Source organism: Panthera onca, chromosome D3 (genome assembly GCF_046562875.1).
Source record: "Panthera onca isolate mPanOnc1 chromosome D3, mPanOnc1 haplotype 2, whole genome shotgun sequence".
Lineage (NCBI taxonomy): Eukaryota > Metazoa > Chordata > Mammalia > Carnivora > Felidae > Panthera > Panthera onca.
In genome coordinates, this window is record NC_138350.1 from 28,419,294 (window position 1) to 28,435,668 (window position 16,375).

General features: G+C 55.1%; 1 protein-coding gene across 8 annotated transcripts in view; it reads left to right on the forward strand.

Annotated features, from left to right (window-relative positions):
• Nucleotides 1–9,514, forward strand: part of LOC144612675 (sphingomyelin phosphodiesterase 4) — a 22,937-nt gene extending 13,423 nt beyond the window's left edge. For 5 of the 8 annotated variants that reach the window (XM_078435505.2, XM_081790758.1, XM_081790760.1 and 2 more), the window contains 10 exons: nucleotides 296–382; nucleotides 2,944–3,089; nucleotides 3,874–3,964; nucleotides 4,590–4,690; nucleotides 5,287–5,450; nucleotides 5,947–6,152; nucleotides 6,996–7,229; nucleotides 7,452–7,583; nucleotides 7,780–7,908; nucleotides 8,023–9,514. In XM_078435505.2, the coding sequence (XP_078291631.2) occupies nucleotides 296–382; nucleotides 2,944–3,089; nucleotides 3,874–3,964; nucleotides 4,590–4,690; nucleotides 5,287–5,450; nucleotides 5,947–6,152; nucleotides 6,996–7,229; nucleotides 7,452–7,583; nucleotides 7,780–7,908; nucleotides 8,023–8,352 (1,620 nt within the window). In that variant the 3' untranslated portion in view covers nucleotides 8,353–9,514. Of the gene's footprint in view, nucleotides 1–295; nucleotides 383–2,943; nucleotides 3,090–3,873; nucleotides 3,965–4,589; nucleotides 4,691–5,286; nucleotides 5,451–5,946; nucleotides 6,153–6,995; nucleotides 7,230–7,451; nucleotides 7,584–7,673; nucleotides 7,909–8,022 lie in introns of all 8 variants that reach the window. The other 3 variants (XM_078435506.2, XM_081790759.1, XR_014135868.1) reach the window with 2 other exon arrangements.
• The last annotated feature ends 6,861 nt before the right edge of the window (nucleotides 9,515–16,375 follow it).

Consider the following 16,375-nt stretch of genomic DNA (forward strand, 5'->3'; position numbering starts at 1 on the left):
CAGGTGGAAGAGCACCCCTTGGGCCTGGCTCTAGTCTGCCCACCAGGAAGGGCTCCGTCTGGGCGGCTGAGAGGGTGGTGTCCCATTGGTCTGAGGCTGCTGGGCTGTGATTGTTTGGATTGTCACTGACGTGCTTTTGTTTTTGTTTTTGTTTTTTGTTTTCTCTCCTTACTTCTGGGCTCACTTTTGTCTTTCTCTCCCTGCTGTCCCCTCCCCGGTCTCTCCCCTCCTGTCCCCTGCCCTGTCCTCTGCCCTCCCTGCCTGTTCTTGGCTTCTCTGTTTTGTTGTCTCTCAGCTGGAGGTTCTGCACTACCGACTCAGTGTCTCCAGCGCCCTCCACAGCCCTGCCCAACCCAGCCTCCAGGCCCTCCACGCCTACCAAGTACTGGCCGCTCTCATATTGTTTTGTTTCACCCCTGCCCTGTGGTGTGAGCCATGGAGCGCATGGCAGTGCAGTGGTAAAGCGAGGGTCCGGCCGGGGACCCACTGGGGTGATTCAGGCCAATTCCAAGCAGAGTGAGGCCAGTGTGTGTTGGGGATGGTGGCAGGCATCCGTCTTTAGCCTGGCTCAGCCCTCAGCTTGGTAGACTAGCCCGGGTTTGGGGTGTGGGGCCACCAGATCTGCCTGGCCAAGCCCCAAGCCAGTTGGAATGTGGTAGGCTCTTGGGAGTTGGTGGCTTCTGTGCTTGGCCCTGGGTTGAGGGAGCGGAAACAGTGTGGCCTTCGCAGTGGCCTGACTCACCTGGCTTTGCGGGCCTGGTACCTAGGAACTGACTGAGCCCAGGGAAGCCCAAGGCTCATGGTGGCATGGTCTGTCAATCCCAAGCCTGTGTGAGGCCAAGGGGCAGGGAGGACGAGGGCTTCGTCCCCTAGCCTGGAGAGGCTGTTGGTCCTTGAGCATGCTGGGGCCTGGCCTCTTGTGGACTTTTGTGCTCCCACAGAGGTAGGCGAGAGCCAGAGAGGGCCTCATGGAGACTGGTCTGCTTTAGGCAGAGATGATCAGTGTGGACGGATTTGAAGTCTTGAGGTCGGTAGATGGAGTGCAGGACTACAGGCTGTTAGAGGGCAGATGGAGTCTGGTAGTTCATGGATTCATGAGATGAATGTCAGGAAGTTTGGGCAGAAAGCATGCATCTAGATCCCATGCCCGAGGCCAGGGTTCTGTCCAGTTCCCCCTCAGTGGGAGCACACCACATTTAACCTGATATTTGAGCACACGGTAAGAAATCACGTTTGCTGGGATGGGGTGGTGAGTGCACACAGGGTTCCCACTCAGAAGCAGCAGCCACAGGGAAGAGGGAAGAGAATGATCCAGAAGGGCCAGCAGGGGCGGGTTTAGCACAGAAATGGTACCACTCCAGCATGTGTTGGGGAAGGGCTCACTTGGCCAAGAGCAGCGTCCCTGGAGAAATGTGCACAGCAGGAGGGGTAAGAGCCCTCCCCCCACCCACCATGGGAAGGGTTGCTGAGCTGAGAAGGGCTGGGCCCAGTGAGAAATGCCACTGGCTTTGGGAAAGTGTCCCTAACGGCCATGCGGGTGGAGGAGGCCCACTTACAGCAGCGGTGGCTGGATTCCTGTGGGGATTTGGCTCTCGAAGGGGGGGGGGGGGGGGGGGGCGGTGAGAAGAAAGGTTTGGCTTCTGTCCAGAGGGAAGATAGCCCAAGGAGCTTCCCGGTTCAGTGCAAACGCTCTGTCCTCCGCTAGGGAGATGGTGGGTGGGTCGGCGAGGGGCCAGGAATGAGAAAGGGGGAGGCTCCTGGGGGGAGTTACAGCCTGGCAACAGTGCCCTCTGATCCTCCGTTACTGTGAAAATATCTTACGTTTTTTTTGTTGTTCAAATGATGCAAGTTCATCGCTTAAGCTTACAGATAAGCAGAAGAAAATCTCCTCCTGAAGCCCCGTAGCTTCCCCCGCAGTCATATCGAGTCGTGTGGTGTGTTGCCTAGGCCTGTGGAGACAGATCCATGGCAAGGAGAGCGGAGAAGGCAGTGCCGCGGGCAGTGGTGGGGCTGTGACTGGGTGCCCGGGCTGTGCCAGGAGGCACGGCTTGTGCCAGCCTCAACATTGCTCAGGATTTGGACTAGGCTGCCAAAAGCTCTATCGAGGTTGTGGAGGTCCCAGAGGCCTGGGGGGTGAGTGTGGGGAGAGGAGCGCGTCTGGGCACCCCAGAGCTGGGAGCCGGAGGCAGCGTATCCTGCCGGTGCCATCCTCTGCCACTCTGGAGACTCCATCCTGTATTCCGTCACAGAAGAGCCAGCAGACAGGCTTTCCTCTCGGGGCTGGGTCTTAAAGATCCTACCTGAATCTTGTGAATGAGAATTTCACCTGACAAGATAGAAAGCGCTCTTGTCTTGTGCTGACGGCAGGGCTGTTAGCAATGGAGGAAGGGCCACCCTGCGCCAAGCCTCCAGCTGGCTGTGTCCAGGACAGGAAGTGGATGGAAGGGTGAGGGTTACAGCAGGAGAAGGAATTTGGGAGTGTTTCTCCCTGAAAAGGGAAGCCATGGGCCCCAGCGAGCTGTCTTTATATACCTGGGAGGCAGGCAGGAGACCCTGAGTCCGGATCCAGGGTGGGATACTGGCCTGCCTCGCCCCCTGCTCCTCCTCTGGCTGGCCAGGAGTTGGGGGGGACCCCTGAGGACTTGGCCGGGCAGCAATGACCCGAGTCAACCACAGAGGGTAAAAGAAGGGGTTGGAAGCACACAGGGAAGCATTCAGGTCTGCTTTAGCAAAGCCGTCCCGCCCTGTCTTGCGTGCTCTTAGCAGGTCTCAGAGCTGGCATGCGAGGCCTATCTGCTGCGTGCCAGGCCCAGGGAGGGCCCTGTGGGTGGCCCACACATCCTGTCGGGGAGAAGTGGTCCTGGGCGGGACATACATGGCCAGGCCTGGGGGCCCCACCCTGGGACCAGTCTGGGTCCTGACACAGCTCCCCCTCAACCTCAGGAGTCGTTCACACCCACGGAGGAGCACGTGTTGGTGGTGCGCCTGCTGCTAAAGCATCTGCACGCCTTTTCCAACAGCCTGAAGCCTGAGCAGGTCTCTCCCTCCACCCACTCTCACGCCACCAGTCCCCTGGAGGAGTTCAAACGGTGGGTACAGGGCATGCACAGGGCTCCCGTGTCCCTGGCTGCCACTGCCTCCTACTGCACATACTCGTTGCCCACAGTAACCTATCCTTAGGGCATGGGGTCGGCCTGTGAGGCGTCTGCAGGGTGGGGCAGGTGGGAAATCACCTTGACCCCTCCGGGGTCTGTTTCCCGACCCCTCCTCTGGCTCCACAGGCGGGTGGGGGCTGCCTGGCTGCCACGGCCTTTCCTTCCAGGCCTGCCGTCTTCAGTAGAAAGAGCCAGGCTGGCCAGAAAGAGGCCCCATCTTGTTGCCCTGTCTTGTCCCCTCCCCAGTGTGGGCAGAGTGGAAGATCTACATTGACCGCACTCAGAATGCCCAGGAAAGCCGATGGGCTGGGAGTGCCTTCACTGCAAAGTGGCTCATTTATCATGGGAGACTGAGCTCTATGCTGCACCCTCCCCCTCCTCTTCTTCTCTGCTCCGCCAGTCCTTCTGTCAAAAGGGCCAGGATGGTGGCCTGACTCCTAGGCCAACTGGGTCCAGCAGAGCAGGTGACTTGTGTGTGGTGACCCAAGCAGAGGTGGTCACAGGAGCCATACTAGGTCAACCGCTTGTGTGCTGTGTGTCCTTGGGACATTCCCTAATCTCTCTGAACTTTGGTTTCTTTGTGAAAAATGGGGCCCAAAATAGGAGGCCTTACCTTCAGGGGTGCCCAGTGTTCACCCCGGCAGAGCTGGCCCTTGGAACCGGGAGCCACTTGGCTCACCTATGAGGGGACCCTCTCCTCACCTCCCCTCCCCTGCAGGGCCGCCGTCCCGAGGTTTGTCCAGCAGAAACTCTACCTTTTCCTGCAGCACTGCTTTGGCCACTGGCCCCTGGATGCGTCCTTCAGAGCCGTGAGTGTCAGCCCCATCTTGCTTTCTTTGTCTTTGCCCTCTGTGCTTGATGAGGGAGGTCCCGTGGGGCGGATGCAGGAAGGAATCAGCTATTGCCGCAGAGGGTCACATTGGTGGGTCACATTGTTCTGCTCATTTGAGTTTTCAGAGCCAACCCCCAGGTACAGAAAAGCTGTCTGCCCTGACCTGGAACCCAGTGGGTCCACGCTGGGTGGGTTCCCAGCCCCACTGAGCCGCACAGGCTCCCTCAGCTGGGGAAAGCACTCCTGTGTTCCACACGTTCCACACTCGCTTCCGAAGGGCTGGCACAAGGGTTAAAATTCATGTAACGTTGTGTGTCAGCTATCTGCAGATTAAAAAAATCATTTTAATTAAAGATGAAAAAAGAAACATCATAGGGGATGCGGAGTTCCCTCCTGCTCCCTCTCGGAGTGGCGGGTGGGAAGAGAACGTGGTAACGCCTCCAGGAGAACCGAAGCCCCACGGTTAGGATCACCCCCTCCTCACCTGAGCTGCCTGCCGGGAGCCGAGCTCCAGGCCACCCAAGGATCTGGACCAAAGCCCCAGCCCCACAGCCCAGCAGAATGCCAGCCTCCAGGCCCTCAGGGCACACGTGTCCCACCAGGTCCTGGAGATGTGGCTGAGCTACCTACAGCCCTGGAGGTATGCACCTGAGAAGCAGGCTCAGAGCAGCGACTGCCAGGCCCGGTGTGTGTCGGAGAGATGGTGAGCCCCGGCCCGTTGTCCTCCCTAGGGGGACCTGCTTCCAGGTGGGGCACAGGCCCCTCCCTCCTTGACTGTGCTTTGTTGTCTGGGCCCTGGGCTTGATCTCCCACAGAAACAGCTGGTGACTCCTCTGTGCTGTCCCCTTGCCGTTGACTGTCTCCCCTCAGATGTATGTTTGCACTCGCCCCCAAGCACCCCTCGACCCGTCTTTACTAGCGTTCTGCATAGCAGCCACCACCGCCTCCCCTCCCCCCCTCACGGCCAACCCCCCAGCCTCCGCCAGCGCCTCCTCTCCACGACTGCCTTCCTTGTGCTCCTTCTGGTGCCCAGGCCAGCCTCTGCTGCGGAGGCTTTGGCCCTCTCGGGAAGGGCCGCATCCTACAGAGGATTGTGCCGTCTATAGGAGGCCTAGGTCTTCCCTGCCTCCCTTGTGCCTCCTCCCTCGCCCCCACCCCTGGTCCCTCGGCCACGATGAGGTCGTGGCAGGGGAGAACCTGGAACCCAAGGAAGAGAGCGCTAGTGAGGCGGGGGCATAGACTGGTGTAGTCCTGCCTCCAGTGGGAGTTCTGGGCCCTGATGCACTGCCTGGTCCCCAGGGCACCCTTTGTGCAGGAGAATCTGCTGATGTACACCAAGCTTTTTGTGGGCTTCCTGAGCCGCGCGCTCCGCACCGACCTGGTCAGCCCCAAGAACGCGCTCATGGTATTCCGAGTGGCCAAAGTCTTTGCCCAGCCCAACCTGGCTGAAATGATCCAGAAAGGTAAGCCCTTAGCCAGAGGGAAGCAGCACTTAGAGAGGGACCCACGGACCCTGCATGTGCCTCATGGGCTCGGGGTGGGCTGGCAGAGGTGCCACGGGGACTCCTGGTACACGGTGGCGGGGTGGACGTCGGAGCCTAGCGGCATCCTGCCTTCCCTGTGGCACGCGTGCCAGGCAGGAGCTGTGGGGGTGCTGGGCGGGGGAAGCAGAGCTCAGAGCTGTGTCTCCCTGGTGACTCTTGGTGGCATCAGAAAGCAGTCTTGGCCCGTGTCGTGTCTTAGATGGCTTTATCGGGTGTTAGCTTCTCTGGTTTTCTTTTGTGCATGTCGGCCTTCCTGTTGAGACTGGTGGGGGCTCCAGGAACATTAGGAGTTGGGCCCCTGTGCCACTCGGTCCCTATCCCTCGGAAGCCTCAGCGGCACCCAGGAAGCCAGCCAGCGGCTGCTGGCTGTTTGGTGCCATGGAAGCTGAAGCCAGAGTCGGGTTCTGCTTTCCAGGGGAACAGCTGTTCCTGGAGCCAGAACTCGTCATCCCACACCGCCAGCACCGACTCTTCACAGCTCCCACTTTCACCGGCAGCTTCCTGTCCTCGTGGCCCCCAGCCGTCACAGACGCCTCCTTCAAGGTGAAGAGCCACGTTTACAGCCTGGAGGGCCAGGACTGCAAGTACACCCCAATGTTTGGGCCCGAGGTCCGGACGCTGGTGAGTTGGGGCTCCCCCAGGCCGCACGGCCGTCCCGAAGCCGTGGCAACAGCAGGGCCAGGGAGAGCACACGTGTTGTACGGAAGGAGGAAGGTTGGGTGTTGGTGGACGCTGCTGTACCTTGGCTTTTTTTCTTTTTTCAGTGCGGTCTACGTTTTTTCTGATGATAAAGGCAGCACTTGCTAGAAAGTTTTCACATTTAGAATATGGGCGTCTTAGGGGCGCCTGGGTGGCGCAGTCGGTTAAGCGTCCGACTTCAGCCAGGTCACGATCTCGCGGTCCGTGAGTTCGAGCCCCGCGTCGGGCTCTGGGCTGATGGCTCGGAGCCTGGAGCCTGTTTCGGATTCTGTGTCTCCCTCTCTCTCTGCCCCTCCCCCGTTCATGCTCTGTCTCTCTCTGTCCCAAAAATAAATAAAAAAAAAAAAAAAAAAAAAAAAAAAAACGTTGAAGAATATGGGCGTCTTGGGGGCACCTGGTGGCTCAGTGAGTTAAGTGTCTGACTTTGGTTCATTCAGGTCATGATCTCAGGGCTCCTGAGTTCGAGCCCCACATCGGGCTCTGTGCTGACAACTGGAGCCCGGAGCCTGCTTTGGATTCTGTGTCTCCCTCTCTCTCTCTGCCCCTTCCCTGCTCACAGTCTGCCTCTGTGTCTCTCCACAGGAAATAAACACACACACACACACACACACACACAAATGTAGAATATGCACGTCTTAGTCTTGAAAGACCCTGGCCTCCTCCTGGCCTGCTGGGGGCCCCCAGGTCTGCCTGCCAGCCTGTTGGTGGCTGGGTGGCGTCCGGTGGCACCACCCGAGCTGGCTGACCTGCCCCCATGCCCCGCAGGTCTTGCGCCTGGCTCAGCTCATCACGCAGGCCAAGCAGACTGCCAAGTCCATCTCTGACCAGTGCGGGGAGAGCACGGCCGGCCGCCCCTTTCTGTCGTGGCTGGGCTTCTGCTCCACAGACACGAACGGCTCCTACGCAGCCAACGACCTGGACGAGATGGGGCAGGACAGTGTCCGCAAGACAGACGAGTACCTGGAGAAGGCCCTGGAGTACCTGTGCCAGATGTTCCGAGTACGAGCCGGGGGAGCTGTCCCCTTCCTGGCGTTCGGTCCCGCGGCCCTCATCCCCTGCCCAGCCCGTGGGAGATACAGCCCGTGCCCACAATGTCACGTCTGGGTCCCCTTGCTGGCGCCGTTAGAGGCCCAGGGGGGCCAGTCTCCTCCCTTCACCCCGAGAGTGAAGGCAGGTAGCAGGAAGCGGCACTGCCTCCTCACGGGGCTTCCTCCCTCACAGCTCAGCGAGGCTCAGCTCACCCAGCTCACGCTTGCCTTGGGGACAACTCAAGATGAGAATGGGAAGAAGCAGCTCCCAGACTGCGTCGTGGGGGAGGACGGGCTCATCCTCACGCCCCTGGGCCGGTACCAGGTAAGGGCCACACCCCGGAGGGCTCCGCTCTCCTGGCGGCGTGGCCGTGGCTCCCGCTGGCCGAGCCTCCGAGCCCTGTTGCCCCGGCAGGCCCGGCAGCGGAGACCGCACTTGGGAGGCGTCGCAGAGGTGTGTTGGCAGGGCTGCTCGCGCGGCCCAGGTTTCACCCGGGGCTCGCCTCCTTTGCTGCTTCTAGATCATCAATGGGCTGCGAAGGTTTGACATCGAGTACCAGGGTGACTCAGAGCTGCAGCCCATCCGGAGCTATGAGATCGCCAGCCTGGTCCGCGTGCTCTTCCGGCTGTCCTCCGCCATCAACCGCAGGGTGAGTGCACGCGGGAGGGCCGCCCCCGCCTCTGGTCCTGCCACCCTCGGGGAGAGGCCGGGGCAGCGTGCGGCCCTGCCCGCGCCCACTCCCTGTGCCTCTGTCTCTGCCCAGTTTGCAGGCCCGATGGCAGCCCTGTGTTCCCGTGCCGACTTCCTCGGCAGCTTTTGTCGATACCACCTCACGGAGCCTGGGCTGGCGGACAGGCACCTGCTGAGCCCGGTGGCACGAGGGTGTGCGGCCCGCCGTCCCCGGGGCCCTCGGCTCAGCCTGCGCTTCCTGGGCAGCTACCGGACGCTGCTCTCGCTGCTTCTGGCCTTCTTCGTGGCCTCCCTGTTCTGTATCGGGCCCCTCCCTTGCGCCCTGCTCCTCGTGCTGGGCTACCTCCTCTACGCTGTGGCCATGACGCTGCTCACCGAGCGCAGCAAGCTGCACCATCTCTGACCTCAGGCCGGGTGCCGATGCAGGGCCGCCAGCAAGAGGGCCACACAGCCTCTCCCTCGAGCCTGAGAGGCCACCTCCGAGCTAGGGGGCCACTTTCCTGCAGCCACGGAGCCATGCGACGCGTAAGAGGAGATGAAACCGGAAGGGTGTGGTCCAGACTTGGCAAGGAAGGAAGGGAGTGACATCAAAGGGCCTGTTAGTGTCACAGGACGGGGCCGGACCCAGCCACTCGGTCCTCCCTGCTTCCCTCAGCCACAGGCCCTGCAGTGAAATGGGCCTCCAGGCCTTTCTCCAACCTGACGCCCCAGGGTCTAGCTGTGTGAGGCCTGGGAGGCAGTGCTGCCCAGGAGGGGCCTCGCCATCCTTAAGGTTGGCAAGGTGGTGTGCCTTTCCTCTCCCTGCCGACAGCGGGACGGTCCCTCAGTGTCTGGTTCCAGAGAAGATTCCAAAACCCTAGAGGTTCCTGAGAAAGTTAGAGGATGGTTCTCTGATTCCTAACTCTAAACCTAGATTTTGCCATCGCATTTGGCAAAGTGAGGGTCATTCTTCACGCATTGCCAGCAATTCTGGGGCTGGGCCCTACAGCTCCACTTTCTAGAAGAAAAGATCCTCCAGGAGCACAGATGCTCAGTGGGACAGTGCTTCACCTCCGGCTCCCTCCTGGCCCCCAAGCCATTAAGCACGTTGCTTGGTGGCAGCCCAGCGTCACTGCCTCATCCGGGACAGGCTCGCCTGTCCCATGGGCAGAGGGGATGTGGCTGGGCCATGGGAGTTGGGCATCGTCTGGTGCTGCAACCAAAGATGGTCAAAGGCATTGTTTGTACCTTCGGTAAAATCGAGTGCAAAGACACTAACTTTTTGATGACATGTGAATGTTCATACTACACAACAATTTCATGTTCTCTGTCGAAAGTCATCCCCACAGGGTCTCAAGCACATGCATTCATCTTACAGGGGACGCACCAGAGAGAACATCTCAACGACGATTTGAAACCAAACCTTTGTTTTGGGTGTTTTGGGGTTTTTTTAAGTTTCCAAACTAAATGTTGAGCTTTGTGTTTTGATGTGAACTCAGAATAATGGCATTCTGGGGCCTGTGACCAAAAAACAAACCAAGTTTGTAACTGACCACAGATCTGAATAAAGCTGTTTTTGCTCCCGAGTCTTGTGGTCCCGGGGCTCAGCCTCCACGCAGGTCTCCCAAACAGCTGGGGTTGGCAGAGACCACTGAGGGCACCATTCATTGTCCTTCCCAGGGGGACGGTGGGTTTGTTTACAGCAGCAACAGACCAAGGCAGCCATAAACCCCTAAGTGGCCATGACGGGAGAGGGCAGGCCTCCGAGAGCTCCGGGAACCAGGCCCAGAGTTGGCCTCAGCCAGCATGGGCCCTGAACTGTATCTAAGCTGGGAGAATTTTTTTTTAAGTTTTTACTTAGTAGAATCCCAAACAGGCTCCACGCTGTCAGCACAGAGCCCCACGTGGGGCTCGAACCCACGAACCACGAGATCACGACCTGAGCCAAAATCAAGAGTGGGTCACTTAACTGAGCCACGCAGAGGCCCCTATGCTGGGAGAATTTTGCCTTCTACTCAGCACGCCAGGGGTGGCCTTAATACAAAAAGCTGGCAACCCCAGGATGTGAGTCAAATTTCCTGTGACTCCCGGAAGCTCCGAGGGTTGTGTGTGCAGCTGGGAACCGAACCGTGCACCTTCCGGCCCCACATGAGTGCCTCTGGGGTGCTTGGCCAGGCGTGAGTGTTAATGTCCTCCTGTCCCTGGGCAGGATTGTTACTTTTGTCAAATTCGATGGAAGTAAGATCGTATTTCTACAAGTTGGACGTGAACAGATGAGTGAGTGACTTTTTTTCCCAGACTCATTCAGTCAAGGAAAGCGATACGAACACACGGAGATGATGGTGTGGGGTCAGGTCTCAGTGGCGCCGTTTCCCCGGCACACCTCCCTCATAGCTCCCCCTGACGGTGTCCACCCTGCCCACAAGGATGGGTGTCCCCGTGACCCTTCACTTTCCCATGGCTTTCCTCATCCACATTTCTCTTGTGCCCTTCTTTCACCTGAAAACATTCTCCAACACCCTAAAATGCGAAAACAAGACACTCCACCCGTTCACCCATGAGCTGTAAAACAGCCACCTGCTGTGTATACCCTGCGCTGTGCCGGGTGGGCGCTGTGTTCCCCAGAGAGAACAGACAGGACCCTCCGTTTCCCTGGGACTTAGTAGATGCAGAGTCCGGAAGTCATAACGAACAGTGAGGTCAAGGAAGGGAATGGTTCCAACGGTCGGGGTCTGGGGGAGCAGCGGCACGTGGTCAGACAGCCCACAGCGTTCGGTGGCTCCCGCCTCAGGAGCGGGAGCAGAGTGGGGTCCGGCGTGGCTGCTGCTCCAGGTGAGGGCAACGGGACCTTACCCTCACTGTGACCCCGAGCTACTTTGCAAAGAGCTCTGAGCTGCAGCGTTGAGAAAGGGCCGTGGGACGAGAGCAGAGGCAGAGGTACAGGCGGAGGAGCCCTGGAGTCACAGTTGGGGGAATGGGGACCGCGGGTGGGCAGTGCCCGCAGCAGTTCTGTCCACAGCACACTGGAAGGGTAGGTGACATCCAAGGGCAGAGGCTGCAGGGCCTGGCTCGGGCTCAGACGGGCTTCCCACAGCCCATTCATTCCCGCCTCCTGGAGCTTCCCATCCTGCTAACTGGCCTGGCCCTCCAATTCCTCACGCCTCCGCCACCAGCCACCACCACCCCAAATGCTGCCAAAGGGCCAAATCCAGACACCTCAGAGCTCACGACCCCTTCTGGTGGCATTCAGCACAGGAAGCACAGGTGCACGATCTCTGGAGGCTCTGCTCTGCCTCCCGCGCCTCAGACTTGCCAACCCCTCAGGTGACATTGTTCCCAGGAGCCCATGCTGGCCCCACTGCCTTTCAAGACCAAATCCATCAGACACCGAGGCTTCACCCGGCCCCACCGCTGACCCCAGGTGGCTCACTCAGGCTCTGATTGCTCGGTATAGGTGACGTAGGACAGAGGCTCTGGAATTGGGAGGAACCTGTACTTCCCCTCTGATGTCGAAGAGTAGATCAGACCTTCTGCATGAGCAGCCCTCAGATGATACGTGACTCGGGTAGCTTTCACTTTAAATACTTCGCTAGCTTTTTTTTTTTTTTTTTTTTTTTTTGGACTCTGCAAACCAGAATTCCTAGCATAAGTTTCTCAAACATCTACGGACCGAAATAGATCAAATTGTTTCCCAACCTCTCCTCTCCCCATCAAGAAGTCCTACTCCCTCTCAACCAATATTCCAGCTGTGAGAACAGCCACTGACTTTAACATCCATGTGAGTCACCGCTGCCCCAAGAGGTCAGAAAAATGCAAAGAAGCCAGAGAAGGGAGCAAATGCCTTCCAGCCATAGAGTAAGGTGGGCCCTTGGGGGCGCCAAGCGCTTACTGCACCAGGCGGTAGGGGAAGGTGAAGTTGTCAACCGTTCAACTGCTTTCACCGTCCCTTTTGGGTCTCCGCACCATTATACATCTGCAGCCACCTCCCTTAGCCTGCCTTTAGCTGTGTTCAGCTTCTGGAGAGCAGCCGCTTCAGGGAGAATTGGACCTATAGGACCTGCCACGCAGCACCCCCACAGCCTGAGTGCAGCAGACATGGCATTTCCCGGCATGCACTCAATTTATTTCTTGTGATGCTCAGGTGAAAAGCTCCCCAAACCATCTGGAGAACGGTGGACTTCCCACAATGAACGTCTGCATCTTCTGCTGTACAGAACACCATCCGGGAGGCTCTGAGTTTGTGCATCTGACGTCTTATTTAAGGGTCTGTGTTCTAGGCAATGCAGTAAAGTGGGTGAAGCGAGCCTTCTGCCTGGGATGGCTTCAGACGGCCCGGAACTTGCTTCCTCCACCCTCCCTCTCTGGGTGGAAGGAGCGCTGTTTTCCCCACGCACAGCTTGGTGCCCACTGAGGAAGTGTACATTCTGCTCCTCGGGCCACGTCTCTGAAGGTCGGCTTAGCCTCCTTCCTTCCTCAGCAGCCGACTGCCACCCATCCTGGAAGACCGCCAGTCATCACTTCCTCTAAGAGACCTTGCCTCCTCCACTTCCCCTCCTCCTGGACTGGATTTAGTGCCCTCCTGTGCACTCATTGCCACCATTCAGCAAATAAAAGTAAAGAGGGATGTCTTATTTGCTTGGTGCTGGGCACTTCAAGGTGCTGAACAGAGGCTCCTGGCTGGCTCAGTCGGTAGAGCACATGACTTTTTTTTTTTTTTTGTGTGTGTTTGTTTATTTTTGAGAGAGAGACAGAGTGTAAGCGGGGGAGGGGCAGAGAGAGAGGGAGACACAGAATCCAAAGCAGGCTCCAGGCTCTGAGCTGTCAGCACGGAGCCCGATGTGGGGCTTGAACTCACGGACCACGAGATCATGACCTGAGCCGAAGTCAGGTCCTTAACCGACTGAGCCACCCAGGCGCCCTGAGCATGTGATTCTTAATCTCAGGGTCCTGAGTTCAAGTCCCACATTGGACATGGAGCCTACTTAAAATAAAACAAAGTACTGAATAAATAAATACTTCTGCATGAATCTCCAGCTTGTGTGTTTGCTCCTTGAGGACAACTATCATATTTTACTCACCTTTCTAGCTCTGGCATCGTGCAAGCACACAGCAGCTGCCCAATAAATACGATTGTTTGACAAATACTGTACCTATTATATACACATCCAGCCCCTAACACCTCAGGAATCACAATATGAATGCCTTGGATAAGTTAATTTGTACATGAGTAGAAAGGATCGAGGTCAGGGAAGGGGCTTTTCAGCCTAAGGTTGAACAAAAATCACTGGGGGAAAAACACGATCACTGCACTGGAAGGGTCCTGTCCAAAAACTTAGAGCCAGAGAGAGGATCAAAGACCCAGATAGAGGAGCTGAAAGTATAAAAGAGGAGAGCGGCGCCTGGGTGGCTCAGTCAGTTAAACATCGATCGGACTGTGGCTCAGGTCATGATCACTTAGGTCGTCAGTTTGAGCCCCGCTTTGGGTGAGCCCTGCTTCTCTCTTTCTCTGTTCCTCGTGGGATTCTCTCTCTCCCTCTCTCTTTGTCCCTCACTCGCTTGTACCCTCTCTCAAAAAAAAAAAAAAAAAACAAAAACAAAACCTGTTAGGAGAAAACAGAGGAATAATCTTTATAACTTTGCATTAGTTAATAGTGTTTTAGGTATGACACCCAAAGTACAAATGCCAAAAGAAAAAATAGGGAGAGTGGATTTACTCATATCGTGGTGTATATGAGTGCTTCGTTCCGTTTTATGGCCAAATAATATTCCATTGTGTGGATATACTACATTTTATTTATCCATTCACCACTTGGTGGACACTTGGGTTATTTCTCCTTTGGGGCTATTTATTGTGAATAATGCTGCCATGAACATTTATGTATCCATTTTGTATGGAACTATGTTTTTTATTTATTGTTGAGAGAGAGAGAGCGGGGGGGGGGGGGGGAGGGCAGGCAGAGAGAAGGGGACAGAGGATCCGAAGCGGGCTCCATGCTGACAGCAGAGAGCCCGATGTGGGGCTTGAACCCACGAACCACATGACCTGAGTCAAAGTAAAACGCGTAATTGACGGGGCCACCTAGGTGCCCCATTTATTTCTTTTTTTAATGTTTGTTTATTTTGTGTGTGTGAGAGAGAGAGAGTCAGGGGGAGGGGCAGAGAGAGAAGGAGAGAGAGAATCCCAAGCAGGCTCTGCACTGTCAGCACAGAGCCCAACGTGGGACTCGAACCCACGGACTGTGAGATCATGACCTGAGCCAAAATCAAGAGCTGGACCCTTAACTGAGCTTCCCAGGCTCCCCTGGAACCTATATTTTCAATTCTCTTGGGTTATGTACCTAGGAGCAGAATTGCTGAGCCTTCTCTTTACTTTTTGAGGAATTGCCAAACACTGTTGCAACATTTTACATTCTCACCAGCAACCTGTGAGGGTTCCAGCTCTGCCTCATATCATGAACTCTTAGTAGTGTTTGTCTTTTTGGCGACAGCCATCCTGGTGACTGTGAAACGGTATCTTATTGTGGTTTTGGTTTGCGTTTCCCTGATTACTAACAGGTGCTGAGTATCTTTTCTTGTGCTTATTGGTCATTTGTGTATCTTCTTTGGAGAAATGTCTGTTGAACTCCTTCACCCATTTTTATTTTTATTTTTTTTTTTGTTTTTTTTATTATTTTTTGAATATGAAATTTATTGTCAGATTGGTTTCCATACAACACCCAGTGCTCATCCCAACAGGTGCCCTCCTCAATGCCCATCACCCCCTTTCCCCTCCCTCCCAGCCCCCATCAACCCTCAGTTTCTTCTCAGTATTTAAGAGTCTATTATGGTCTGCCTCCTTCTCTCTCTGTAACTTCTGCTTCCCCCTGCCACTCCCCCCTGGTCTTCTGTTAAGTTTCTCAGGATCTGCATAAGAGTGAAAACATATGGTATCTGTCTTTCTCTGTATGGCTTATTTCACTTAGCATCACACTCTCCAGTTCCATCCACGTTGCTACAAATGGCCATATTTCATTCTTTCTCATTGCCAAGCAGTATTCCATCGTGTATATAAACCACAACTTCTTTATCCATTCATCCATTTTTATTTTTTAAAAATGTTTATTTTTGAGAGAGAGAGAGCATGAGAGGAGGAGGGGCAGAGAGAGGGGGACAGAGAATTCCAAGAAGTCTCTGTGTTGATAGCAGACAGCCTGATGCAGGGCTTGAACTCACAAGCTGCGAGATCATGACCTGAGCCAAAGTCGGATGCCTAACCGACTGAGCCACCAAGGTGCCCTGGCCTTCACCCATTTTTAATTTGGATTATTAACTTTTTTATCATTGAATTGTAAGAACTCTTTGCATATTCTAGATGTAAGCACTTTATCAAATATGTGACTTGGAAATATTTTCTCCCATTCTGTAGATTGTCTTTTCATTTGGAAAGTATCGTTTTTCAGTACAAAATATTTTTTAATTTTGAAAACATAGGCCCACACAAAAACAGATACACAAATGTTCGTGGCAGCATTATTTACAATAGCCCCAAAGTAGAAATAACCCAAATGTCCACCACGTGATGAAGGGATAAACCAAATGCTGTATGTCCATGCAATGGAATACTATTTGGCCATAAAAAGGAACAAAGTATTTACAATATGAGTAAATTACAATTACTCATATTTACAATATGAGTAAATCTTTTTAAAAGCTATTTATTTACTGGGTTGCTTGTTTATTTAGGAAACTCTATGCCCAGAATGGGGCTTGAACTCACAAACTCGAGATCAAGAGTCACATGTTCTACCGACTGAGCCAGCCAGGTGCCCAAGAGTAAATCTTGAGAACATTATATTAAGTGAAAGAAGCCATTTGCAAAAGATCACATATTGTGAATTCTATTGCTACGAAATGTCCAGAACAGGCAGACCTATGGAGACAGAAAGTAGATTATTGGTTGCTTAGGACTGGGGCCAAGAGAGGCAGTGAGGAGTGACCATTAATGGGTACAGGGTTTCTTTTAAAAGAACAAAAAAGTTCTAAAATTACATTGTAGGGGTACCTGGGTGGCTCAGCTGAAAGAGTGTTTGACTCTTGATCTTGGGGTCATGGATTTGAGCCCCATATTAGGTGTGGAGATTACTTAAAAACTAAAAAAGTTGTGTAAAAAATTGTTACAATCAGGGGCACCTGGGTGACTCGGTTGGCTGAGCATCCGACTCTTAATTTCAGCTCAGGTCATGATCTCGTGGTTCATGGGATCAAGCCCTGCATTGCAGTGTCAGCACGGAGCCTGCTTGGGATTCTCTCCCTCCCTCCCTCTCTCTCTCTCTCAATAAGTAAATAAACTTAAAAAAAAAAAAAAAGAATCAGGGACTTCCGTGAGTGTGGGAAGAGCCAAAAGAACAGAGGTAATGGAAGCTATCTGCAAGAGCAAAGAAGCTCATGCTAAAGACCTCAGCCTGAAG